The 26,873-nt window shown below is 40.5% G+C and overlaps 1 protein-coding gene across 1 annotated transcript in view; it reads right to left on the minus strand.

The window, feature by feature from the left end:
• The window catches only part of BLM (BLM RecQ like helicase), a 106,201-nt gene that overhangs the window by 58,278 nt on the left and 21,050 nt on the right, over window positions 1–26,873 (minus strand). Inside the window, 5 exon segments of the mRNA XM_017855029.1 lie at window positions 5,242–5,369; window positions 9,254–9,333; window positions 9,336–9,415; window positions 12,505–13,205; window positions 15,073–15,174. Of these exon segments, the coding sequence (XP_017710518.1) occupies window positions 5,242–5,369; window positions 9,254–9,333; window positions 9,336–9,415; window positions 12,505–13,205; window positions 15,073–15,170 (1,087 nt within the window). The 5' untranslated portion in view covers window positions 15,171–15,174.

Here is a 26,873-nt window from a genome sequence, read left to right on the forward strand (position 1 = left end):
TAGGCATGGTGGCTCATGACTGTAATCCCAGCACTTTGGGGAGGCCAAGGCAGGAGGATTGCTTAAGTCCAGGAGTTCAAGACCAGCTTGGGCAACACAGTGAGACCCTGTCACTAAAATGAAAAGAAAAAAAAAAAAAGGCTTAAGATCTGGATTTTTTTTTTTTTAATAGCGTGGGCCAGGCACGGTGGCTCACGCCTGTAATCCCAGCACTTTAGGAGGCTGAGGCAGGTGTATCACCTGAGGTCAGGAGTTCGAGACCAGCCTGGCCAACGTGGTGAAACCCCGTCTTTACTAGTAACACGAAAATTAGCTGGGCGTTGTGGTGCGTGTCTGTAATCCCAGCTACTTGGAAGGCTGAGGCAAGAGAATTGCTTGAACCTGGGAGGTGGAGGTTGCAGTGAGCTGAGATCATGCCATTGCACTCCAGCCTGGGGGACAAGAGTGAGATTTTGTCTAAAAAAAAAAAAAAGAAAGAAAGAAAGAAAAGAAAAAAAAGAAAAGAAAAGAAAAGAAAAGAAAAGAAAAGAAAGAAAGCGGGTCTGGCTCTGTTGCCCAGGTTAAACTGCAGTGGTGCAATCACTGCTCACTGAACCCTCAAGCTCTTAGGCTCAAGAAATCCTCCTGCCTCAGCCTCCCAAGTAGCTGAGACTTCAGGCCTATGCCACTGTGCCCAGCAACAAAACACATCTTTTTTTTTTTTTTTTTTTAATTAATTATTTTTTGTAGAGACAGGGTCTTGCCATGTTGCCCAGGCTGGGCTCAAACTCCTGGGCTCAAGTGATCCTCCCACCTTGGCCTCCTAAAGTGCTGGGATTACAGGTGTGAGCCACTGTGCCCAGTCAAGTCTTAAGATTTTGAAAGTCACATATGTAAAATGTGAAGCAGTGTAAAAACAAGATCATAAACAACTATATATTGTCCTATTATCTTCCTGTAAATTAACTTGAAATTAGGTTGTCTCTATGCTTTATCATAAGAGCTCATAACTGTTTTCATTTAATTTAATAGTCTTTAATAAACATTTCTTGGGATAAGCAAGGTCATTGGCTGGAACAAAGGTTTATCAGTTAACTATGACATTTTTTTTAAACTAACTTCATGTGCAAAGCTCACTGTGCCAACACAAAGTGTACTGTTAAGCGTTGGACAGGCAAGAGCCCTAGCCATTGTTTTGATCGGCCTGGAATCCAGGCTTCCCTTTAATGGTAACAGTATAGCATCGAGATTTCCTATTAGACCTACCCTTCCCACTCCCTCAGTAGGCATCTGACATAAGGCAGCCCAGTGAAAATTAACTCTGGAAATACTTAGGACTGACTGGGAAAAAGTACCTCTCTTTTTCCAAGTTTAATATGATTCTGGTGGCCATTTCTGTCACCTTATAAAGAAAGACAGATTTCAAATAAGACTGATATAAAGGAAAAGTAGAAAGCAGATAGAAAGAAATGGAGGCTTGACCCGGAGAGATGGGACAGAAGAGAGGAGAGAGAAGGCAAGTGAGAGAGAGAGCAACTCCTGATACGATGTTTGAACAACTGAATCCTGCCAGCCCACTCCCATTTTAAAAATTAAGCCATAACTGATAAATAGAATTTCAAAGTAGTTGAGGTTTTATTTTATTTTATTTTTTGAGACAGATTCTCGATCAGTCTTCCAGGCTGGAGTGCAGTGGTGCAATGTCGGCTCACTGCAACCTCCATCTCCCAGGTTCAAGCGATTCTCCTGCCTCAGCCTCCTGAGTGCCTGGGACTACAAGCACACACTACCACGCTCGGCTTTTTCGTATTTTTATTAGACATGGGGTTTTGCCACGTTGGCCAGGATGGTCTTGAACTCCTGACCTCAAATGATCCACCCAGCTCGCCTCCCAAAGTGCTGGGATTATAGGTGTGAGCCACCGTGGCGGCCCTTTCCTTCATCTAAAATCTCAACTGTGGCTGGGCATGGTGGCTCACGCCTATAATCCCAGCACTTTGGGAGGCTAAGGCTGGAGGATCACCTGAGGTCAGAAGTTCGACACCAGCCCGGCCAACGTGGCAAAATCCTGTCTCTAATAAAAATACAAAAAAGTTGGGCATGATGGCGCACGCCTGTAGTCCCAGCTATTCAGGAGGCTAAGGCAGGAGAACCACTTGAATCTGGGAAGCGGAGGTTGCAGTGAGCAGAGATTGCACCAGTGCACTCCAGCCTGGGTGACAGAGCGAGGAAAAAAAAAAAATGAAGAAAAGAAAAAACAAATGGCAACAGGAAGCAAGGACAACAGATGCCTGTGCCACCTCTCAGGCCTAAAGTCTGCGGGAGAAAAAAACAGTTTAGGTGGGCTGCAGGGGAAACAGTGCATATTCTCAGAAAATGATTAGAGAAAGAAGGGGAAGAAAATGATCAGAGAAGATGATGAGGCTACCGGGAAGTTGTTGATAGAGCAGTCAGTTAAATGGTTTACAAGCCAGGAAGGACAGGAAGTGAGGACAGAGCAGGGAGTGAAGATGGCAGGGTGGTGAAGGGTATCTGCACAAGAATGGCCTGGGAAATTTGGACTTCTGCTGGTGACTGAGAGAAATGTGAGGTATGAGATGTAAAACTGGAATTGCTGAATTCCTGTTACTTCTGTTTTTTCTGCAAGGAAAACAAGCATCTGATTGGAAAGAGAATACACAATGGTCTGATGGAACTGAAAGCCAAGGCTCAGAGGGAGATAAAAGAGAGTACCTAGCTATCAGAAACTAGCTCAAGACTCCTTGTCTAGACAGATTATACCTCAGAGTACAAAGGAAACCCGCAAACAGGATCTCAGAGCCCCTGTCACTGACACGTGTGTGAGGCATCTAGTGAATAAGAGAAATGATGGAAAGTGAGGACAGACAAACATTGTTCGAATTTTCAAAAAATTTGAAAGTGATTGACAAAAACTACAGGCTGGTGATTTGATGTAAATTCAAAGCAAAATTCTAGAGTCTGTTATCAAATAGCTGCTTTGTGAGCTCTAAGGGGGAGGAAACAATTACAGAGTCAGAAGGAGTTCATAAAAACAAACCATCCATCTTAATGTACTTCCTTCTTTAACAGGATTACTAGACTGGCAGATAACAACAGCTACCATTTATGAAAGGCCTGCAGTGTACTAGGCACTTTACCTTGAATCCTGACAACCACCCAGCAAGGTAGATATCATTCTCCTCATTTTATAGAAGAAAAAACTGAAGTCCAGAGAAGTTTAACTATTTGCCATAGTCACACAGCCAAGAGTAGGAGGAGACAGGTTTCTATCACAGGTCTGTAGCACTCTAGAGTCAATGTCCCACCCATTCCTTCTTGCTGCCTCACACCTCAAACTTTTTGGAGTCACATGGCCAAGTCTTTTGTGTCTCCATGGATAAAGAACAGAAATGTGGTCTGAAGACAGATATGTAACTAGCTGAACAAGAAGTGGTAATGAATGGACTGATGTAAGCCAAGAGGGAAGCCTCTACTGACATGCTGGAGAACTCTGTCCCTGCCCCTGTTCTGGCTAACCATTTTATTAGTGAAACTTAATGATACAGAGACAGTATAATGCAGTTGTTATCAATGAAAACTCAAAAGCCTCAAGACTGCTGTGTTCAGATCCTAGCTCTGCGGCTAATTCTATGACGGTGTGTAATTATTTAATGCTCCTGTACCTTAGTTTCATTATCTGTTAAATGGGGATAACAGAAACTACCTTAAAGTGGGCCGGGTGCCATGGCTCACGCCTGTAATCCCAGCACTTTGGGAGGCCAAGGTGGGCGGATCATCAGGTCAGGAGATCGAGACCATCCTGGCTAACATGGTGAAACCCTGTCTCTATTAAAAATACAAAACATTAGCCAGGTGTGATGGTACACATCTATAATCCCAGCTAATCGGGAGGCTGAGGCAGGAGAATTGCTTGATCCTGGAAGGCGGAGGTTGCAGTAAGCCAAGATCCTGCCACTGCACTCCAGCCTGGGTGATACAGCAAGACTCTGTCTCAGAAAAAAAAAAAAAAAAAAAAAGAAAAGAAATTACCTTAAAGTTTGACGTAGTTTATTGTGATGAGTAAATTAGTTAATATTGTAAGGCACTTCATAAGAGTGCCCAGCACATCAGTTATTTCATGAATATCTCTAAAATAAATTGAATCCAAAATAAACAACAAAAAAACTGGAGGAAACAAAAACAACAGAGAACACTACACACATGACCTGCACATGCATGCAGACATCGCTAAAAAAGCCCAGCAGCCCTCAGACTCGAACGCATGACAGAAATATTCAGAGAACAAAAAAGAGCTCTCGGAAATTGCCTTGATAGAAATTAAAAAATTCCATAGAAGAGTTAAAGATAAAATCAAGGAAGTAAGTATAATAATAAAAAAAAAATGACTAAAAAAAAAAATCAAGGAAATATCCTAAAAGCAGAAAATCAAGAGATGAAAATAGAAAAGATAATTAATGGAAATCTAATGTGCAAATCACAGAAGTTCCAGGAAGAGTGAAAAAAAGAAAAGAAAGTAAAAGAAATAATGCCAGAAAAATGTCTACAAGAGGATGTAAATTTTCAGACTGAAGGTGCCTCTGAGAAGCAGACACCAAGGGTGGGAAGGGGGAGTGTCGTCTGTCAAAGACTTGCACTGCTATCCGATTATTTACACTAGATTATTTAATAAAAAATAAAAAATGAATTAGAAACAAAACAAACAAGCAAACAAGTATTTAGCTTTAAATGAACATCAAGACCCAGACCCAGACTCAGACTCAGAGTATATACAAAGGAGAACCGGAGGATAAAAGGTCAAGAAAGCAATTTCTAGCAAGGAGAGTTAAAAGACCTAATAATATTTGGTCAAGGTGGGAAAAAACTCTTATTATGATGAGATTACGCTCTGTGGTCCATGTTTCTGAAACACACGATTTTGTGAAAGTTCTCATTTGTGGAAGATTAAATAAATAAATAAATAAATATGTAAAAACCTCCTAGAATTTAAAGTTGAGTATGAGAGATGATTTCTAACAAGTAGCATTTTCAAAATATGGAATGAATGCCCTTGTGAGAGCATGAGTTCATGAGTTCTTCAGGCAAATGCTGGCTAACCAGTGAACAGGGTTATAACATTAGAAAAGACTACAAATCTGCCATTTTGTAACATACAGCCACAGGTTGAAAACACAATCTTTGTGTTACGTTGTTTTCAAAAGTAAGTAGTTGAAATACATGATATGTCTAAAATATTGTTTGTACCGTCACAGTCTGTGCTGGTTTCTGGATTCGGCTCCTGTGTACTCATTTTCTCAGGTTTTGACAAAAGATCTTTTGATGTGCTAAGAACATCCTCTTTTCTGTCAGAGGTGTCAAGGTCCTTTAACATACTGCAAATAAAAAAATGTTAAGCCAATCATACTACAGGCTAGACCCAATAAATGTATAATTTCAAAACCCTTAATATTTTTCTACAACTGATCAGACAATATATAACAGAAAAGAGAATTAGGTTTTTTTTGATTTTCTCAATTATAAAACTTCTTTAGCTGGTCCTCAAAGTTGTCCCTCTTCTGGTCCCAAGAGCCCTTTTCAACTTTATCTCCAATTATGTCCTTTCAGTAACCCAAGGCTTCAATCATACTGTACCACTTACATTCTTCATATAAGCCCTGCATTGCCTATTTTGGGGATTTTGCCACTGATCCCCTCAATTTGGAAAACCTGCCATTCCAATCTCTTTTTACCCAAATCACACCTGTTCTAGCCCCAGCCCAAGCGTTACTTCTCCAGCAAATGATCATTAACGTCTCTTTTTTCTGAGATTTCAAAGCACTTTTTCTGGACTTCTCTTATTATGCAAATATATGTATATGTGTTTGTGTGTGTCTGTATATATAATTACCTCACCACACAGATTATACAAAAACATATTAACATACAAACCTGGTCAGTCTGATTAGACAGAAAAAATACTTTACAAATAACAAAATAAATTAGTACTGAATGAGTGTTAAAGAGAGGATACTGTGGAAATCCAAAGAAAGGTAACATTTTTTGGAACTTAAGAAGGCTTTGCCAAGGAGATAAGATTTAAGCAAACTTTGAATGACAAGTATGGGGAAAGTGCCAGACTATGAAAGAAAGATTTTAAAAAGAACAATTCTATTTGTTTGACATCTGGGAATCAACCGTATTTTCCTAAAGCAGAATTTTGGAATGCAACTTTCTAACTAAATCAAAACAGTGTAAATTTTTTATATTGGTTTTTAAACAATAACATTATAATTAAAGAAAATGATAATGCTTTCTAGATTGTTGGTTTGACTCATTAAGACCATTGGATTATTGTAAGGGCATAAGTGGAGATAAAGCTGAAAAAGGTAAATTGTGGCCAGAAGATGCAGAATCTTGAGGGCCAGCTACAGAGGTTTTAGAAAAGAGGAGATTGAAAAACAGGTCTCTCTTCTCTGTTATATACTGTCTGACCACTTGATTTCTGAAATTCAGAGGATACAAGCAGTATTTTTTAAAACTGAAATAAAATGTAGCACAGAATTTAAGCTGTGCACTGCACAAAAAATATTGTGAAAATTCTATTTCAGTTTTATAATATATACACATATGTATACTAAGTTACAATGGGAAATGTACAAAGAGAGTCTACCTTGGAAATACTTTGCAAAATAATTTTTTTTTTTTTTTTTTTTTTTTTTTTTTTTAAGACGGAGTCTCGCTCTGTCACCCAGGCTGGAGTGCAGTGGCCGGATCTCAGCTCACTGCAAGCTCCGCCTCCCGGGTTTACGCCATTCTCCTGCCCCAGCCTCCCGAGTAGCTGGGACTACAGGCGCCCGCCACCTCGCCCGGCTAGTTTTTTTTGTATTTTTTAGTAGAGACAGGGTTTCACCATGTTAGCCAGGATGGTCTCGATCTCCCGACCTCGTGATCCGCCCGTCTCGGCCTCCCAAAGTGCTGGGATTACAGGCTTGAGCCACCGCGCCCGGCAAAATAAGCTTTTTTAATTGTTAAGACTCTAGGTAAATTTATTTATGGTATGACAATTTGATAAATTATGTAGCCACTAAAAGGAATTAAATATTAGCAATTAGAAAATAATTTAGGAATAATGCTAAGAGAAATAAAGCAGAATATAAAATTATAATTACATGTTGATTACGACAATGCAGAAATCAAACACACATGTACAAAATGATCAAAACTGGCTGGGCGTGGTGGCTCACGCCTGTAATCCCAGCACTTCGGGAGGCCGAGGTGGGCGGATCATGAGGTCAGGAGATCGAGACCATCCTAGCTAACATGGTGAAACCCCGTCTCTACTAAAAATACATAAAAATTAGCTGGGCGTGGTGGCGGGCGCCTGTAGTCCCAGCCACTCGGGAGGCTGAGGCAGGAGAATGGCATGAACCTGGGAGGCGAGTTTGCAGTGAGTGGAGATCACACCACTGCACTCCAGCCTGGGTGACAGAGCGAGACTCCGTCTCAAAAAAAAAAAAAAAAAAAAAAAAAAGGATCAAAACTGAAGATGGATAAAGAAAATAGTCAGAATTGTGAGACTACTAGTATTCCTTCTCTCTCTCTCTTCTTAATGTTTTTAGAGATGAGGGTCTTGCTATGTTGCCCAGGCTGGGGTGCAATGGTTACTCATAGGCGTAACCACAGCATGCTACAGCCTTGAACTCCTCGGCTTAAGGGATCCTCCTGCCTCAGCCTCCTGAGTAGCTGGGACTACAGGCCACTACCACACCACCACACCCAGCAGTGCTCCTTCTTTCTTATTTAGAATCCTTGTTAAAATGATTATATTATTTGTGTGATACATATTTTTAATAAGTAAAGAAAAAAGCTAGGCATTCAGCAAGGAATCAGTATGACACCAGGAAAGCACTACACTGGATCTGAGTTCATCTCTCATTCATTTTATCATCCTGGGCAATTCCTGGCTCCTCCCTGGGCCTCAGCTGTTCCACCTGGTAAATGAGAATGCTGGTTTAGAATTGAGACCCCATACAAACTTTTGCTCAGTTTAGTATATATTATACTCTAGCACTCAACTGGTCTGAGAGTGAGACTGGGATGAGGATGAAGGTAACATTGACACTTAGCAATTTAAGCTACTGATGAGTCATATGGAGTATCTATTTTTCTCATAATACTACCAATTATAATCATGTCACCAATTTGCTAAAATTGAGTGAATAACAAATATAATGGCCAATTCTATCCTGTAGGATTTTTTTAAAAAGTACTAATGTCCCAGTTCACTTCCCATATAATGGGTTAGCTTTGTGTCATTTCAGGTCAGGTTTGGAAATATAATATTTTCAGAAATATATTCCTTATGTCAAAATCAACTATATAAGGCCAGGCAAGGTGGCTTATGCCTGTAATCCTAGCACTTTGGGAGGTCAACGCGGGAGGATTGCCTGAGCTCAGGAGATCAAGGCCAGCCTGGGCAACATGGCAAAACCTCGTCTTCACTGAAAATACAAAAAATTAGCCAGGCATGGTGGCGTGTGTCTGTAGTTCCAGCTACTTGGGAGGCTGAGGCACAAGTATCACTTGAACCCGGGAGGTTGAGGCTGCAGTGAGACGAGATCACACCACCTCACTCCAGCCTGGGCGACAGAGTGAGATTGTCTCAAAAAAATTAAAAAAAAAAAAATCAGGCCGGGCGCGGTGGCTCAAGCCTGTAATCCCAGCACTTTGGGAGGCCGAGACGGGCGGATCACAAGGTCAGGAGATCGAGACCATCCTGGCTAACACGGTGAAACCCCGTCTCTACTAAAATACAAAAAAAAACTAGCCGGGCGAGGTGGCGGCGCCTGTAGTCCCAGCTACTCGGGAGGCTGAGGCAGGAGAATGGCGTGAACCCGGGAGGCGGAGCTTGAGCTGAGATCCAGCCACTGCACTCCAGCCTGGGTGACAGAGCGAGACTCCGTCTCAAAAAAAAAAAAAAAAAAAAAGGAAAAAAAAAAAATAAATAAATAAATAAATAGGAATAAATCAACTACACGTAAAATTGTTTGGTAAGTTCATGCTAATTACATAATGGGACTCATTCTTGTAGAATGCAACCAATTAAATGTACTAAATTAGGGGTTTTATTTTTTTGAGACTTTCATTGAATGATAAAATAATCTATACAAAGCATAATGAATACTTTTATATAGAAATGATATTATATAGTAAGTAATTAAACCTATTTAAAGCCTCATCTCAGAGACAAATATATGCTAATTATTTAGCTGTTTACCTAAGGCATTTTAAGAGGAGATTAAGAAGCAGCAAATTTCTTTCTGGGAGAGGTGGAACAAAATCTATATCATAATCATCAGTTCATCAAATTCAATACATGGAACTTTCTCAGTGAATGTAATTCAGCTTGCTTTCAAATTCTTCTTCTTTTCGCTATTATCTTACAGCAAACATTGATAAATGTAGGATTTGTTAACCACTAATGAGACAGAAAGAACAGGGGCATGGGAGCCACGCTAAGAATGTGTGCTTCCAGCAAAAGTGGAACAGGCAAATCAGAATTGGAGAAAATCTCTTGGCAATCTACTATCTGACAAAGGGCTGAACTATCCAGAACCTACAAGAACTAACCAAGCTTTACAAGAAAAAAAACAAACAACCCATCAAAAAGTGGGTTCCCAAAAGCGATATGAACAGACACCTTCTCAAAAAGAAGACATTCATACAGGGGCCAACGACACATGAAAAATATGCTCATCATCACCGCCATCAGAGAATGCAAATCAAACCACATGAGGGTACATCTCACACCCCCCAGTTAGAGTGGGCAATCATTAAAAATCAGGGAAACAACAGGTGCTTGGGAGAGGATGTGGAGAAATAGGAAATCTTTACCACTGTTGGGGGACTGCTAACTAGTTAACCCACTGGTGGAAACAGGTGTTGGCGTGGCCTTCCTCAGGGATCTGAACTTAGGAGAATATCATTTGACCCCAACCATCCCATTCACTGGTTGGACATACCCAAAGCGATTGATAAGTCATGCTGCTGAGGCCAGGCCACGGGTGGCTCAGCCGTGTACATCCCAGCACTTTTGGTACTCGAGCCGAGACGTGCGGATCACCGAGGCTCAGGTAAGATCGAGACCTCCTGGCTAACATGGCTGAACCCTGTCTCTACTAAAAAATACAAAAACTAGGGCGTTCGCAGAGGTGGCGGAGCCTGTAGTCCACGCTACTCGGCGAGGCGAGGCAGGAGAATGGCGTAACCAGGAGGCGGGTTGCTTGCAGTGGCTGAGATCTGGCCACTGCACTCCAGTCCGCGGCGGACAAGCGGAGACTTGCCTCAAAAAAAAAAAAAAAAAAAAAAAAAAAAAGAAGAAAAAAATAAATGCTGCTATTAAAACACATGCACACTTTATGTTATTGCGGCCACTATTCCAAATAGCGCAAAGCTTGGAATCAAACCCAAATGTCCATCCAGTGACAGGGACTGGATAAGAAAATGTGGCACATGACACACCAGATGGAATACTAGTGCAGCCATAAAAAAAGGATGGAGTTGTGCTCCTTTTGTAGGGACATGGATGCAGCTGCGAAACCATCATTCTCAGCAAACTATTGCGAAAGAACAGAAAACCAAACACCGCATGTCTCACTCATAGGTGGCGAAGCTGCAACGAATGAGATCACTTGGACGACGAGCATCACACACCAGGTCCTATTGTAGGGAGGGGGTAGGAGGGAGGGATAGCACTAGGAGATATACCTAATGTAAATGACGAGTTAAGGGGTGCAGCACATCAACACGACACATGTATACATATGTAACAAACCTGCATGTTGTGCACATGTACCCTAGAACTTAAAGTATAATTAAAAAAAAGAAAAAAGAATGAGTGCTTCTGGCAAGTCACAAACAATCATACCACTTTGTATGGATCCTCTCCCTTCACACGCTAATGCTGGCTTATTTATTCATAAATGATTATTATTGAGTCAACTGGATTAAGTCTAGTGAATGCTCGACTGAGGCCAAAGACTTGCTTAGGGATTTTCATGTCTGTCTCTGGTTAATTACGAGACACATATTTGGTATCAACGTTTCTAGTTTTCAGCTTTTCACTCATATTTAAATAAGGGTAAAGCGTAACAGATAAGTCTGATAATAACATAAACATGACTGCTTGTACAAACCACCTTTACCACAAAGTTTCCTAGTTATTTAAGTCTCTCTTTTGGACTATGGGGGAAAACACAACCCAAATCGTTGCTCTCTATCTTTTAACAAATTTTCCCTTCAGAAACAGAAGCATCATTGATGAGACTATAGTTTTGCTTATCATCAATCACTTTTCAGTGCTCTCTCACCCTAGAGTAACCTTAACGGGATTCAGGTGTTTAAAAATTTTACTCTCATATTTGCAACTGCTTCAAAAGGTGGTTACTTCCACATGTGGGTAATCTCAGTCACTCAATTTTGGACACTTAATAATTACAAGATCTAGCCAGGAAAAACTTTGAATGTAATTTATAACACTTTAATAGTGCAATTAGTATACATTATTCATCAATATTAGGTGGCAACAAGCCATAAAGGAATTACAGTAGAAAGGCTTAGTTTCATTTTCCAATTTACCACTGACCACCATTTAACCTCTATGGGTCTTACAACAGCACCCCCCTTTTCCTCGGGAAATATGTGACAAGACCCCTGATGGATGCCTGAAATCTCAGACAGTATCAAACCCTGTAAGTATTGTGTGTTTTCCTATACATACATACCTATGATAGAGTTTAATTTATGAATTAAGCACAGCAAAAAGATGAACAATGAAATAGCACACTTATAACAATATTCTGCAATAAAAATTACGTGACTATGGTCTCTCGCTCAAAATATCTTACTGTACTGTACTCACCCTTCCTCTTGTAAAGATATAAGATGATAAAAAAATGCCTACATGATGAGATGAAGAGAGGTGAATAATGTAGGCATTGTGATGTAAATGGAAAATCCCAAAAATAAATTAATTCATAAAGTTTCAGTTTCAAGTTGTTTTGAGTAGTGTGATAAAATCTTGCCCCGACCTGATCTGTCCACCTGAGTTGCTGTTAATCACTTAGTAGTGGTCTCAGTTATCAGACTGACTGTCGTGGTATTGCAGGCTTGTGTTTTCTTAATAATGGTTCCAAAGCGCAAGAGAAGATACGCAGTATTTTCAGACCTCGGCTGGCTGCGGGTAACTGAAACCTCAGAATGCAAAGCTGTGGACAAGGGGAAACTACTGTATTTTCTTCATGTATAAAATCACAGAGCTATCCTGGAAATTATATTAGCAGACTAAAACCTTCCATTTCATCAGTATGTCCTGCCTTAGATATGTGGCCAACAGATTATTCAAAAAGCACCACTGAAGACCCTAACAACCTTAAGGCAAAAACTGTATATTCATGACTATTCCTAATGGCTAGCTTTGAATAAAAAAGTACAATGAACATACTAAAATGAAGATAAAATAATTGTTACCTCTTTCATCTTCCAAATGAGTTTTCAAAGAATCACTTTCCTGAGCATCTTCATTTATATGCACTTCACCAATGGGGTCATCATCGATGCAAATCACATTGCTGCTTAACCATTCTGAGTCATCCTTCTGTTCCTTAGTCAAATCTATTTGCTCGCTTTCAGAGAAGGATGGAGGCAAATAAGCCTTTACTGTGTTTGTTGTATAAAGCTGTGCTTTAAAAAAGTTTCTCTTAGCCTTTTTTGATTTCTGAGCAGTGCTTACCCTTACAAAGTGACTTTGGGGTGGTGTAACAAATGCTTTTGAAGTCCCAGAAGTATCAAAGTCATCCATATCATCCCAATCATTGATGGTACTGAAAGAATCTGGTGAAGAACTAAATTCTAATTTCTTGAGAGCAGTATCCCGGGATTTCTTTACAGCTAGTGTGTTTTGGGTAGTGCATAAAACTTCCTTCGGAGTCTGCAAGAAATCTGGCAATAATGGTTTTGAGCCAACTCTCTGTGTTTGCTTTCCTGCTGAAGCATTTTTAAAGAAGTCCTTGACCCTTTGCTGATTTGTGGTGTCAGGTGGAGGTTCACTGAAGGAAAAGTCTTCGGTAACATTAACATCTTTATTTCTTAATGCAGGTGTTTTTGCTACTGACACATTAGTTACAGACACATTGTTATCTGAAGATGTTTTCTTTTTAAAAGTGAAACCTCTGAAAATAATGGAAAACTGGATTAGATAGATCCATATTAACAAACCCCTCAACTCTACAAAACAAAACTGTAATTTTTTAAACTAATTCACACAGGTTACATTAATTGTATCCCAACTCCAACTGAGCAAAGAATCTATCTCTCTCTTGATTTTAAATTTATCAAGTAACTTAAATTCTATTTGTTCTCTGGTCCTTCCCATTCAGAGGCTAATTATTTGGCTTTGAGAGTCCATTCCCACTACTTTATTTCTCAGGCTAGTAGTCCTTAGTCAATAGCATCTCCAGAGCGGGGTGACAGCATAAATGAAAAAGGGAAGAGGTCGGGCGCAGTGGCTCATGCCTGTAATCCCAGCACTTTGGGAGGCCAAGGCAGGTGGATTGCTTGAGGTCAGGAGTTCGAGACCAGCCTGGCCAACATGGTGAAACCCCATCTCTAATAAAAATACAAAAAATTAGCCAGGCATAGTGGTGTATGCCTGAAGCCCTAGCTACTCAGGAGGCTGAGGCAGGAGAATCGCTTGAACCCAGGAGGTGGAAGTTGCAGTGAGTCAAGACTGTGCCACTGCACTCCAGCCTGGGTGACAGAGCAAGACTGTCTCAAAAAAAAAGAGAGAGAGAGAGAAAGAAAACGGGAAGAGAGTCAAATGTGGCTACTTTTTGCTACTCTGATAAGAATTTTAAGGGGAAAAAGAGTTAAAAACTGCTAACTCTGTTAAAATCTGCAGGATAAGTAAAAGAGGCGGGAATCGTGGCTGTCTGCTGGATTTAATGATCTGAAAATCAGTGGTGACTTCAAAGCCAAGCACCCCAGAGTCTACAACCTGGTAAAAGCATCACTTATAAATTATTATCAGACATCATTAGGAGTCTGGAGGATAGCTTAGAGGAAAGGCAGAACTGGAGAGCTGTAGTTTCCTTGTAAACTGTTGTTTGAAAGGATGTAAAATTATATTAAAATACTTGGCCGGGCGTGGTGGCTCATGTCTATAATCCCAGCACTTTAGGAGGCCAAGGAGGGCGGATCACTTGAGGTTAGGAGTGCGAGACCAGCCTGCCCAACATGGAGAAACCCCATCTTTACTAAAAATACGAAATTAGCCGGGTGTGGTGGTGCACGCCTGTAATCCCAGTTACTGGGGAGGCTGAGGCAGAAGAATCACTTGAACCTGGAAGGCAGAGGTCGTGGTGAGCCAAGATTGCACCATTGCACTCCAGCCTGGGCAACAAGAGTGAAACTCTGTCTCAAAAAAGAAAAAAAAAGGCTGGGCATGGTGGCTCATGCATGTAATCCCAGCACTTTGGGAGGCCGAGGCGGGCGGATCACGAGGTCAGATTGAGATCATCCTGGCTAACACGGTGAAACCATCTCTACTAAAAAGTACAAAAAAAATTAGCTGGGTGTGGTGGCGGGCACCTGTAGTCCCAGCTACTTGGGAGGCTGAGGCAGGAGAATGGCATGCACCCGGGAGGCGGAGCTTGCAGTGAGTTGAGATAGCGCCACTGCACTCCAGCCTGGGCACAGAGCAAGACTCTGTCTCAAAAAACAAAACAAAACAAAAGCAAAACAAAACACCTACAAAACTTAAAAAATACTTGTCTGCCCAAATTTACTAGATTATTCATTTACTCAACAAATCTTTATCGAGCAAACATTATGTGCCAGGAACCATGCAAAGGTGAGACACAATCTCACCTGGTGCTGCTAAAACATACTCTACCATTAATTGACAAAGTGGGAAAATCAATGAATCTCTCAGCTTCATTTCCTCATCTGTACAATGACAGAGTTTAAAGAGAAGATATCTCATGTGTACAATGTGGTAAGTTAGTGCCTATGTGACAGAAAACCAATCAAAACACTTACGAAAATTTTGGTTTTGAAAGACTTAATTTATTATCAAGTGTTCTGGCTGAATGACGTTCTAGTTGCTCCTGTAGATTATTCTGAGGAACAGCAGCCATAATCCTAAAAAGTGAGGGGAAAAAAAATTCAGTGGAGTTAGGTATTTTGCATTAATCACAATGTTTATTAAGGGGAGGAAGGACTTGATTCAAACAGGCATTGTTCCAAGTGTGCCCAGAGCAATAGGACTTTTTTTTGGGGGGGGCGGGGAGGTCAATAGACTGTTTTGACACTTACAACTAGTGACACTTGAAATATATAATCTTCAACTAACTGAAGGCTCACTTGAATAACGCAATAACCAGGTTCCCCCTCTCTTCCTCCACAATACTAAAATAAGTACAAAGGACATTAGGGAGAAGATTATTAGGAAAGGGCTTTTAGAAAAATGGGACCTGGCCTAGAAGGATAAATGGAAGCTGGAAGGGAGCGAGATGGGAGGAAATAATCAAAGTACACGGAAAGCCCAAAGAACAAATGAATAACTGAATTCTGTGCAAGGGCAAAATTGGGGAAAGGAGGAACGCCACCACCAATGAGAGCAAAGGTTTACCAGCAAGATACTATGCTTCATAATCATCTAGTTTCAACCTGAAAGAATACGTTTACCAAGCACATTTATATCTCTGTGTAACAAGCTGTGGTAATGCTGAGCTATAGCCCTCCTGGGCTTAACCACCTTAAAATTACTGGGGCTAAAGGAAGATCCTAACTGTAATCCATGCATTAAAAAATCCTCACTTTAGCTGACAGCTGTAACCCCATAAACCCTTTTCCCTACCTTTACCAGACATCTACTTTTATTATTTTATAGCATATATCTTAGGAGGCAGGGTTAACGCTAGATGATATTTCTAGAAATATGAAGTTTCACATAAGCCATGTTCCACTCATTAACCTATGTCTATCAACCATCTTGACTTTAGATAACAGTGAAAAGCAGAATTTAGAAGAAACTAAGTTACACTCAATTGAGAAATCTTCATGTTTATAAGCATGATCATAATACAACTTTTGTCCCACCTTCTCCAGAAGGAATTATTTCTGCTGCTTTTTCCTCTTTAACCTGCTTTAGGTAATATAGCTAGTTATTTAATAAACATTGAATAACTCACATTGGCATGTGAATTATATCTTAATTGTTACCCCAAAAAAAGTAGATGGAAGGAATAAATCCCTACATATCTATCACCCAGATTCAACAATTATCAACTCATCCAATATTGTTTCAGCTATACATACACCCTGAGTTCCTTACTCCACAATTTTGGAAGGCCACCTCCCAAAATAGTGACATTTAGATTCTGTTATTACTTCTTTCATTCATTAGCAGGAATACTTTTTGTTTGTTTGTTTTCTTTCTGAGACAGGGTATTGATCTGTTGCCCAGGATAGAGCACACTGGCTCAATCACAGCTCACCGCAGCCTCGACCTCTTGGGCTCAAGTGATCCTCCCACCTCAGCTTCCTGAGTATCTGGGACTACAGGTGTACACTACCACAACCCAGCTAATTTTTAAATTTTTAGTAAAGACAGGGTCTCACCATGTCGCCCAGGCCGGTCTTGAACTCCTGCGCTCAAGTCATTATCCCACCTCAGCCTGCCAAAGTGCTGGGATTACAGGTGTGAGCCATGCCTAGCCAGCTGTAAGACTTTTATCGTAAGTTTCAAAATAATGATGCAGTACACTAAAAGCCCATACCTCACTACTATATAGTATATGCACGTGGCTGGCAGCAGCGGCTCATGCCTGTAGTCCCAGCACCTTGGGAGGCTGAGGTGGATGGATTGCTTGAGCCCAGGAGTTTGAGACCAGGCTGGGCAACATGGCAAAACCCTGTCTCTACAAAAACTACAAAAAAATTAGCCTGGCATAATGGTGCAGGCCTGTGGTCCCTAATACTCAGCAGGTTGAGGTGGGAGGATTGCTTGAGCCTGGGAGGCAGAGGTTGCAGTGAGCCGAGATTGTGCCACCGCACTCCAGCCTGTGCAACAGAGCAAGACTCTGTGTCAAAAAAAAAAAAAAAAAAACAAAAAAGAAGTCTACACTTGTATCCCTTAAATATATTATTAATGATAAATAAAAAATGATATTCATTCTTTCACCACCTTCAAACAGTGAAATTTTTTTCAGTATCATTATGAACTCATGGATTAAACATATTAGGTGTGTTTCAATCCAATACAGTGATCATCCTTATTGATTCTCAAATTGACTCATGTTTTGCCAGTGGGAGTTTTCAGGTGGGCTCTTCAGTCCTTATGACTTAACCTTATGAGTCATTGAGAGCTTCCTTCCTATATGGCATGAAAAGATGTTCCAGGCTTACCTTGTGCATTTTTTTTGCACGATTTGGAATCGGCCATTTCTTCAAGCATCCCTAATTCTTGTTTTCTTTTTCTTTTTTTGAGACAGGGTCTCACTTTGTTGCCCAGGCTGGAGTGTAGTGGTGGCTCACTGCAGCCTCTGCCTCCCCAGCTCAAGTGTTTCTCTCACACAGATGAACCACAGGTGCACACCACTATGCCCTGCTAATTTTTCTGTATTTTTGGTAGAGATGGGGTTTCACCATGTTGCCCAGGCTAGCCTCGAACTCCTGTGCTCAAGGGATCCTCCTGCCTTGACCTCCCACAGTGCTGGGATTGCAGGTGTGAGCCACCGCACCTGGCTTCCCTGATTCTTTTTAATGGAGAATATTTTAAGACCTTGATCTCTGCAGTTCCTAGGGCACCTCACCATTTGGAATCCAGTTTAAAAGTACTGATCTTGGCTGGGCAAAATGGCTTACTCCTGTAATCCCAGCACTTCGGGAGGACGAGGTGGGCGGATCACAAGGTCAGGAGATTGAGACCATCCTGGCCAATATGGTGAAACTCCATCTCTACTAAAAATACCAAAATTAGCTGGGCATGGCGGCATGTGCCTGTAATCCCAGTTACTTGGGAAGCTGAGGCAGGAGAACTGCTTGAACCAGAGGCAGAGGATGCAGTGAACCAAGATTGCGCCACTGCAATCCAGCCTGGCAACAGAGCTAGACTCCATCTCAATAAATAAATAAATAAATAAATAAATAATAAAATTATTGATCTTTTGTTAAGGTGTCCTCTCTCCAAGGTGCCGTACAATGTGGAGGTCTTTCCCACATTAATAAACGATGTGAAGTGATAAAGAGTGAAGTCAGACTACTGCCCTCTCAGAATTTCAACATCAACAAAGTAGACTACTGACAAGGAGGCAGAGGTACACAGATCTTCAGTCTTATGACACTAAGCAGAACAAAGTGGTCCATGGCATCATCACTTACCCTTTTCTCACATTCCTTCCATAACTTATTTATTTTTGGATCAAAACTAGTCATGGTATTCTAATAACAGAGATTTCCTACATTACTGCACAGCATGGTTTTATGTTTATTTAGCTATCCCAGGAGAACAATTGTTTGATTAACTATTTTACAACTGTAGTGATTACACTATGGATTCACAGCTAGCATGCAGTCAACCTTAACTCTGAGTGGACCTCTTCCTGCTTTTGATATGCACTGCTCTTTGGTTATTCCTCAAGAGGTAGCACCCTCCAGCCAGAATCACATTCTGAAGTATGGTAATGAGTACATAATTTTCTTACTCAAAATCCTCAGTGGGAATGCTTTTAAGAAGTTGGTGAGTACTAAGAACTATAAGGGTGTCTCTTCTGTACATATTCCATTAAACTATCAATACAATTGTTTGACACAAAAAGAAAATTGTTCACCAACATGCCTGTAGTCTCCGCTACTCAGGAGACTGAGGCAGGAGGACTGTATGAGCCCAGGAGTTCAGGGCTATAGTGCACTATGATCGCACCTGTAAACAGCCACTGCACTATAGCCTGGGCGACACTGTGAGACCCCATCTCTTAAAAAAAAAGTGTTCATCCACAATAACAAAGATCAGTGATAAAGGAGAAAAAATAACTGAAAACAAATAAATTGAGTCTAGTGAAGTTTCACAATATTAAAAAAAGGAACAATTTCTGGGTACAATGAGCACTCAGAAACCAAAAAAATAAACCTATGAATTAGAGTGACCACAAGAATCACAAATTCAATCTGGAAAACGATTAAAATTTTCTCCTACATATATGAAAGAAGCTATCATGCCATTACAAAAGCATATAAATAAGCAGGCCAGGAGCGGTGGCTCACGCCCATAATCCCAGCACTTTGGGAGGCTAAGGCGGGAGAATGGCTTGAGCCCAGGAGTTTGAGACTAGCCTGGGCAACATAGGGAGATCCTGTCTTTAGCCAGGCACGGTGGCACACACCTACAGTCCCAGCTACTCAGGGAGGCTGAGGCGGGAGGATCCCTTGAGCCCAGGAGTTTAAGGCTGCAGTGAGTAATTCTGTGCCGCTGCTCCAGCCTGGGTGACAGTGAGACCCTGTGTTTAAAAAAAGTCACAGGAAATGTAAGCTTCAAGCATTACCTTCAAAACTGGCTATTAAGAATTTTTCGGCCAGGCACGGTGGCTCAAGCCTGTAATCCCTCGCCGAGACAGGCGAATCACGAGTTCAGGAGATCGAGACCATTGTGGCAAACACGGTGAAACCCCGTCTCTACTAAAAAATGCAAAAAAAAAAAAAAAAACTAGCCGGGCGAGGTGGCGGGCGCCTGTAGTCCCAGCTACTCGGGAGGCTGAGGCAGGAGAATGGTGTAAACCCGGGAGGCGGAGCTTGCAGTGAGCTGAGATCCAGCCACGGGCACTCCAGCCTGGGCGACAGAGCAAGACTCCGTCTCAAAAAAAAAAAAAAAAAAAAAAAATTTTTCAAGTGGGCTGGGCACAGTGGATCACACTTGGAATACTAGCACTTCGGGAAGCCAAAGCAGGAGGATCACTTGAGCCCAGGAGTTGGAGGAGCAGCCTGGGCAACAAAGTAAGACCTGTCTCTAAAAAACTACAAAAATTAGCTGGGTGAGGTGGCACGTGTCTGTAGTCCCAGTTACTCAGGAGGCTGAGGTGGGAAGGATCATTTGAGCCTGGCAGGTAGAGGTTTCAGTGACCCATGATCACCCCACTGCACTCCAGCCTGGGCAACAGAGACCCTGTCTCAAAAATAAAAAAAGAATAAAAGTAACACAATAACCCTTTAAAGAGAGAGAGAGAGAGAGAGATGGGATGGAGAAAAACATAGTGAAAAAAAGTGCCTTTTCTTTGAAATAAGTGACACTAAAGTTACTGGTTGGGGATCTATCAAAATTAAGACTAGGTCAAACCTGACTTTTTATTCATTTTGTTGTCAAAGATGGCTATTTCAGTCTATCAAGGGACAGACTGCCAAAAAGACTACTCTAAGACATTCAGTGCCAAGTAACATTTAGATGTTTCTGTTTCCAGTCTTCTGCTAAAAGTGGAGATTTTAGGGGGTGGTTCCTGAAAAACAGAGCCTCGGCTCTGTAAGCCTCACTCAGTGACTGTTCAAAGGGGAGGAGTTACTTTCCCTGGGGCAAAGGTGGTGAACCTAACTAAGAACAATCAAAAAATCTAATTTTTGTATTTTTTTAAGTTGAGGTATTTATGAACCTCAACTTCATCTTAACTGGGGAACTAGGGCAAGCAACTTTCTGTTCTCTGATAAAATTAAACATCAAACATAATTTCTAAACAAAGATTTTTGACAGAATTTTATGTCATATGTTCTCTTCGTTCATTGTTTCTCAAACTTCTTGATTCATATATATAGAATCATACAGTATGTATTATCAATGCATTTTTGAAAAGGCATCTAATAAAACTCAAACCATGTCTAACAAACACATTAAAACACAAAATTACAAGTATTTAAAATCTGGAACCAACAAATACCACATATTTTACACTAGGGGTGAATCCATTAAAACAACAGCAAAACAATATTGTTCTCTCATTTTCACTCCTATATTGGATGCTCTTGCCAATGCAAAAATATTCGAAAAACAAAATACTAGAAGAGATGAGATTATCATTACATGTAGACAACCTGATTATATACCAACACAATCCAAAGAAAATCAGTCATAACAATAGATAATTAGAACTTCAGAAAAGTGGTTAAAGATAAATATAGCTATAAATGTAGGATAAATGTAGGGTAAAATTTCAGACCCTTCATAGTTTTTGACTTAATAGATGCACACAGAGAGAGAGAGAGAAAACAGATGGAAAATATGAGAAGTTAACAGATATAGAAGACAGAGTAAGAAAGTCTAACATAAATCTAGCCAGGGTTCCAGAAAGAAGAGAAAATTGATAAGAATTAATATTTGAAAAGATAACAGCTGGAACTTTTCCAGGACTAATTAAAGACACTAACCTTCAGATTTGAGAAAGTCAAAAAATTCCAAGCAGAGATAAAAAGAAATCCACATCAAAATATATCACTGTGTACCATATGGACAAAAAATTGATTTCTCTTTAGCAAAAATGAAAATCTAAAGACAGTGGAATGATAACTTCAATGTGCTGATAGAAAATAACCCAGAATTATTTTCCCAGAAAAAATATCCTTCACAAATCAAGGGCAATGAATTGTACACTAGGTTTTTAAAGGTGAATTTCATGGTATATGAATTATATCTCAATAAAGCTGTTATTTTTTAAAAGTAGCTATAATAACAGCAACAGGTAAGCGTTGGCAACGATGTGGGGAAATCAGAACCCTCATATACTGCTGGTAGGATTCTAAAATGGCACAGCCACTTTGGAAAACAGTCAGGCAGTACCTCAAAAAGCAAAACGTAGTCACCATGTGTACTAGTCCATTTTCATACTGCTATGAAGCAATACTGAGAGTGGGTAATTTATAAAGAAAAAGAAGTTTAATGGACTCAGTTCCACATGGCGGGGGAGGCCTCACAATCATGGCAGAAGGTAAAGGAGGGGCAAAGGCACATCTTAAATGGTGGCAGGCAAGAAAGTGTGTGCAGGGGAACTGCCCTTTATAAAACCATCAGCTGTCGTGAGACTTACTCTCACAAGAACAGCATGGGAAAAACCCATGTTCAATTACCTCCCACAAGGTCCTTCCCATGACACATGGGGATTATGGGAGTCACAATTCAAGATGAGATTTGAGTGGGGACACAGGCAAACCATATCACCACGTAACCCAGCACTTTCACTCCTAGCTATATATGCGAAAGAGTGAAAAATGGGTATTCAAAATAAATACTTGTACACAAATGTTCACAGGAGTATTATTCACAATAGCCAAATTCAGAAACCACTCAAATGTCCATCAAGTGATGAACGGATAAATAAAATGTGTATATCAACAAAATATTATTTGGCCATATAAAAAATATAGTACTGATAAATGCTACAATAATGATGAGCCTTGAAACCATTATGTTAAGTGAAAGAATCCAGTCACAAAAGATGAAATAGTGTATGATTCCATTTATACGAAATGTATAAGAATAGGCATATCCATGGATACAGTGTAGATTAGTGATTGCCTAAGGTTGGGAAAGATGAGAGGATTTGGGGATGATGGCAAGGGGTATGCAAGTTTCTCTGTGGGCTGACGAAAATATTCTAACATTGATTGTGGTGATGGCTGCATAACTGAATATACTCACAGCCACTGGATTGTACAGTTTATGGGTGAATTTTACATGTGTAATGTATTTCAATAGACCTGTCATTCAGGCCGGCCACAGTAGCTCATGCCTGTAATCTCAGCCCTTTGGGAGGCTGAGGTGGGGGGATCGCTTGAGCCCAGGAGTTGGAGAGCAGCCTGGGCAACATGGTGAAACCCCTCATCTACCCAAAATACAAAAGATTAGCCAGGAATGATGGTGCATGCCTATTGTCCCAGCTACTTAGGAAGCTGAGGTAGGAGAACAGCTCAACCAGGAGGTCGAGGCTGCAGTGAGCTGTGATTGCACCACTACACTCTAGCCTGGGCAACAGAGCAAGACCCTGTCTCAAAAAAAAACACAAATGCTAATTTAAAAACAATACAGCTGTTATTTAAAAAGCAACAAGAAATAAAGACACTTCCAGATTATCAAAAAAACAAGTTTGTCATCAGCTGACTCATACAGTATGGGAATCATACTATATTCACACTGTAAGTGGAATCACACAGTATATGCCTTTTTGGGACTGGCTTATTTCACTCAGCACAATGTCCTCAAGCTTCTATGCTATGAGACATGTGTCAGAATTTCCTTCCTTTTTTGTGCAGTGGCAAGATCAGAGCTTGCTGCAGCCTCAAACTCCTGAGCTCTAATGATCCTCCTACCTCTGCTTCCAGAGTAGCTGGGATTACAGGTGTGAGTCACCATGAGAGGCTCCTTCCTTTTTTATTATTATTACTAATATTTTTTGAGGTGGAGTCTTGCTCTATTGCCCAGGCTGGAGTGCAGTGGCGCAATCTCGGCTCACTGCCACCTCCGCCTCCCAGTGATTCTCCTGCCTGAGCCTCCTGAATAGCTGGGATTACAGGTGCCCACCATCAAGCCCAGATAATTTTTGTTTTGTATTTTTAGTAGAGACCAGGTTTCACCATGTTGGCCAGGCTGGTCTTGAACTTGTGACCTTGTGATCTGCCTGTCTCAGCCTCCCAAAGTGCTGGGATTACAAGTGTGAGCCACTGCGCCTGGCCACTCTTTCCTTTTTAAGGCTGAATAATCTCTAACTGTAGATACATACCACATTTGCTTATCCATTCAAGGACATTAGAGTTGCTTCCACCTTTTAGCTATTGTGAATAACGCTGTTATGAACATGGGTGTACAAATATATTTTTGAGAATTGCTGAATCATATGGTAATTTATTTTTAATTTTTAAGGAACCACCATACTGTTTTCCACAGTGGTTGCACCACTTCACATTGCTATAAATAATGCACAGGGCTTCCCATTTTTTCACATCCTAATTTCTCCACATCCTCAGCAACACTTGTTATTTTCTGGTTGTTTTGTTGTTTTGTTTTGTAACAGGCATTCTAACAGGTGTGAGGTCTTATCTCCTGGATTTGATTTGCCTTTCTCTAATGATTAGTGATAATGGGCATCTTTTCATTTGCTTATTGGTCATTTGTATATCTTCTTTGGGGAAGCGTCTATTCAAATCCTTTCTCCATTTTCTAAATGGGTTATTTGTCAAGCTGTATGAGTTTTTTTTTTTTTTGGAGACAGGGTCTCACTCTGTCACCCAGGCTGGAGTGCACCAGCTCATAGCTGCCTCGACCTCCCGGGCTCAAGTGATCCTCCCACCTCAGCCTCCTGAGTAGCTGGGACCACAGCAGTGTACCACCACACCTGGCAAATTTTAAAATTTTTTGTACAGACAGGGTTTTACCATGTTGCTTAGGCTGGTCTCCAACTCCTAGGCTCAAGAAATTCTCCTGTCTCGGCAGCCTCCCAAAGTGCTGAGGAGGAATTCTTTATATATTCTGGGTATTAACCCTTTATCAAATATATCATTAATTAGAAGAGTTTGAGGAAAATTGGGGTTAATTCTTCTTTAAATATTGGTTAGAAATGACCAGTGAGGCCATCTGGCCCTGAGCTTTTCTTTGTTGGGTGATTCCTGATTACTAACTGAATCTCCTTACTAGTTAGTTATAGGTCTGTTCAGATTTTCTGTTTCTTCATGATTTTGTCTTGGTGGTTATGTGTTTTGAGGAATTTATCCATTTCTTTTATGTTATCAAATTTGTTGGCATACATTTGCTCACAGTATTCTCTTATAAATCTTTTTACTGGCCAGGCACGGTGGCTCAAGCCTGTAATCCCAGCACTTTGGGAGGCCGAGACGGGCGGATCACGAGGTCAGGAGATCGAGACCATCCTGGCTAACACCGTGAAACCCTGTCTCTACTAAAAAAAATACAAAAAACTAGCCGGGCGTGGTGGCGGGCGTCTGTAGTCCCAGCTACTCGGGAGGCTGAGGCAGGAGAATGGCGTGAATCCGGGAGGCGGAGCTTGCAGTGAGCTGAGATCCGGCCACTGCACTCCAGCCTGGGCGACAGAGCGAGACTCCGTCTCAAAAAAAAAAATAAATAAAATAAAATAAATAAATCTTTTTACTTCTGTAAATCAGTTATAATGTCCCCTTGTTCACTTCTGATTTCAGTAACTTTTCTTATTTTTTCTTAGTCCATCTGGCTAAAGTTTTATCAATTTTTTTATCACTTCAAAGAATCAGTTCTGTGTTGTCAGTTTCTCTGCCGCTTTTCTATTCTCTGTTTTGTTTATCTCTGCCCTAATATTTATTATTTCCTTGTTTCTGCTAGTTTGGGTTTGGTTTGTTCTTTTTACAGTTCCTTTAAGTGTAAAGTTGTTGATTTCGGATCTTTCTTTTTTAATGTAAGCATTTGTAGCTATAAATTTCCTTCCTAGTACTGCTTTCACTGTATTCCATGAGTTTTGGCATGTTGTGTTTTCGTTTTCATTTGTCTCAAGATATACTCTAATGTCTCTTGTTTTCTTCTTTAACCCATTGGTTCCTCTGCCCTTCCCATCAGGCACTTTCTTACTACCTGGCACAACATTCATGGTCTTCCTGTACTTTCCCTGCTTCAGCCATAATCACCATTTCCCCAAATAGCCTTCATTTATTTTAATGAGGAAAAATATTTAAAATCTAAGACCTGGCCATTAGATATGATCTGCTACTTGCATATCATTGCTCCTAGGCCCTTTTAGTAGACAGATCTAGGAAATATAAACACTTCTATCTATTTCTGTATCTACATCTATACATCCATTGATGTATCCATCTATCTTAAAACTCATAGAAAAAAACTGATCATATATTTATTCATTTATTTAATCTGAAACTACAGGAAGTAATTTCAAATTGCTACACTCCTGTCACTAAAAAAAAAAAAACCTACTAAAAAGAGTTCAAAATTCAGTTGCATTTCTTTCTTTAGATTAAGGGTATATAATTAAAGTACTATATTCAAAAGTTACTTGATTGGTCATCCCCACCTCACCTTCAGGGTGATTACATTCATCATTTGAAATAGATTAGTTTGTGTTTGTACTGTTCTTGTGGATTTGATTTCTGAATATATAAAACATTTACATAGTTCTAAAAGTTAAAACTACATAAAAGACTTTTTCCCCACAGAGAAGCGTTCTTCCCACTCCATCCTTTGCCATCTACCTCCTGTGGGTTATTAATTTCAATAATTTCTGATTTATCTTTCCTGTTTTTCTTTTTGCAAAATAAACAGACATTAGTCTCTTTCCCTTCTTTCTTACATAAAAAATAGCACACTGTATGTACGCTTTCCATTCATATATTAGAAATCACTCTATACCCGTTTGTAAAGATTTTCCTCATTCTTATTTACAGCTGTACAGGACTCCATTGTGTAGATATTTATCAACAAATTTCCTGTATGGACATTTGAAGTATTCTCTGATATTTTACTATTACAAATAATGCTGTAACAAATAACTTTGTGCATTCATATTTCCCTACTGTTGAAAATGTAAGGCCGGGCATGGTGGCTCACACCTGTCATCCCAGCAATTTGGGAGGCAGCAATGGGATTGCTTGAGTCCAGGAGTTCAAGACCAACCTGGGCAACATGGTGAGACTCTGTCTCTATAAAAAAAATTTTTAAATTAGTAAGGCGTGATGGCATGCACTTGTAGTCCCAGTTACTCCAGATGCCAAGGTGGAATCAATTGAGCCTGGGAGTCTGAGGCTGCAGTGAGCCAAGATCACACTACTGCACTTCAGTTTGGGTAACAGAGCAAGACCCTGTCTCAAAAAAA

The sequence above is a fragment of the Rhinopithecus bieti genome, unplaced genomic scaffold, assembly GCF_001698545.2.
Source record: "Rhinopithecus bieti isolate Rb0 unplaced genomic scaffold, ASM169854v2 scaffold_39857, whole genome shotgun sequence".
Classification (NCBI taxonomy): Eukaryota; Metazoa; Chordata; class Mammalia; order Primates; family Cercopithecidae; genus Rhinopithecus; species Rhinopithecus bieti.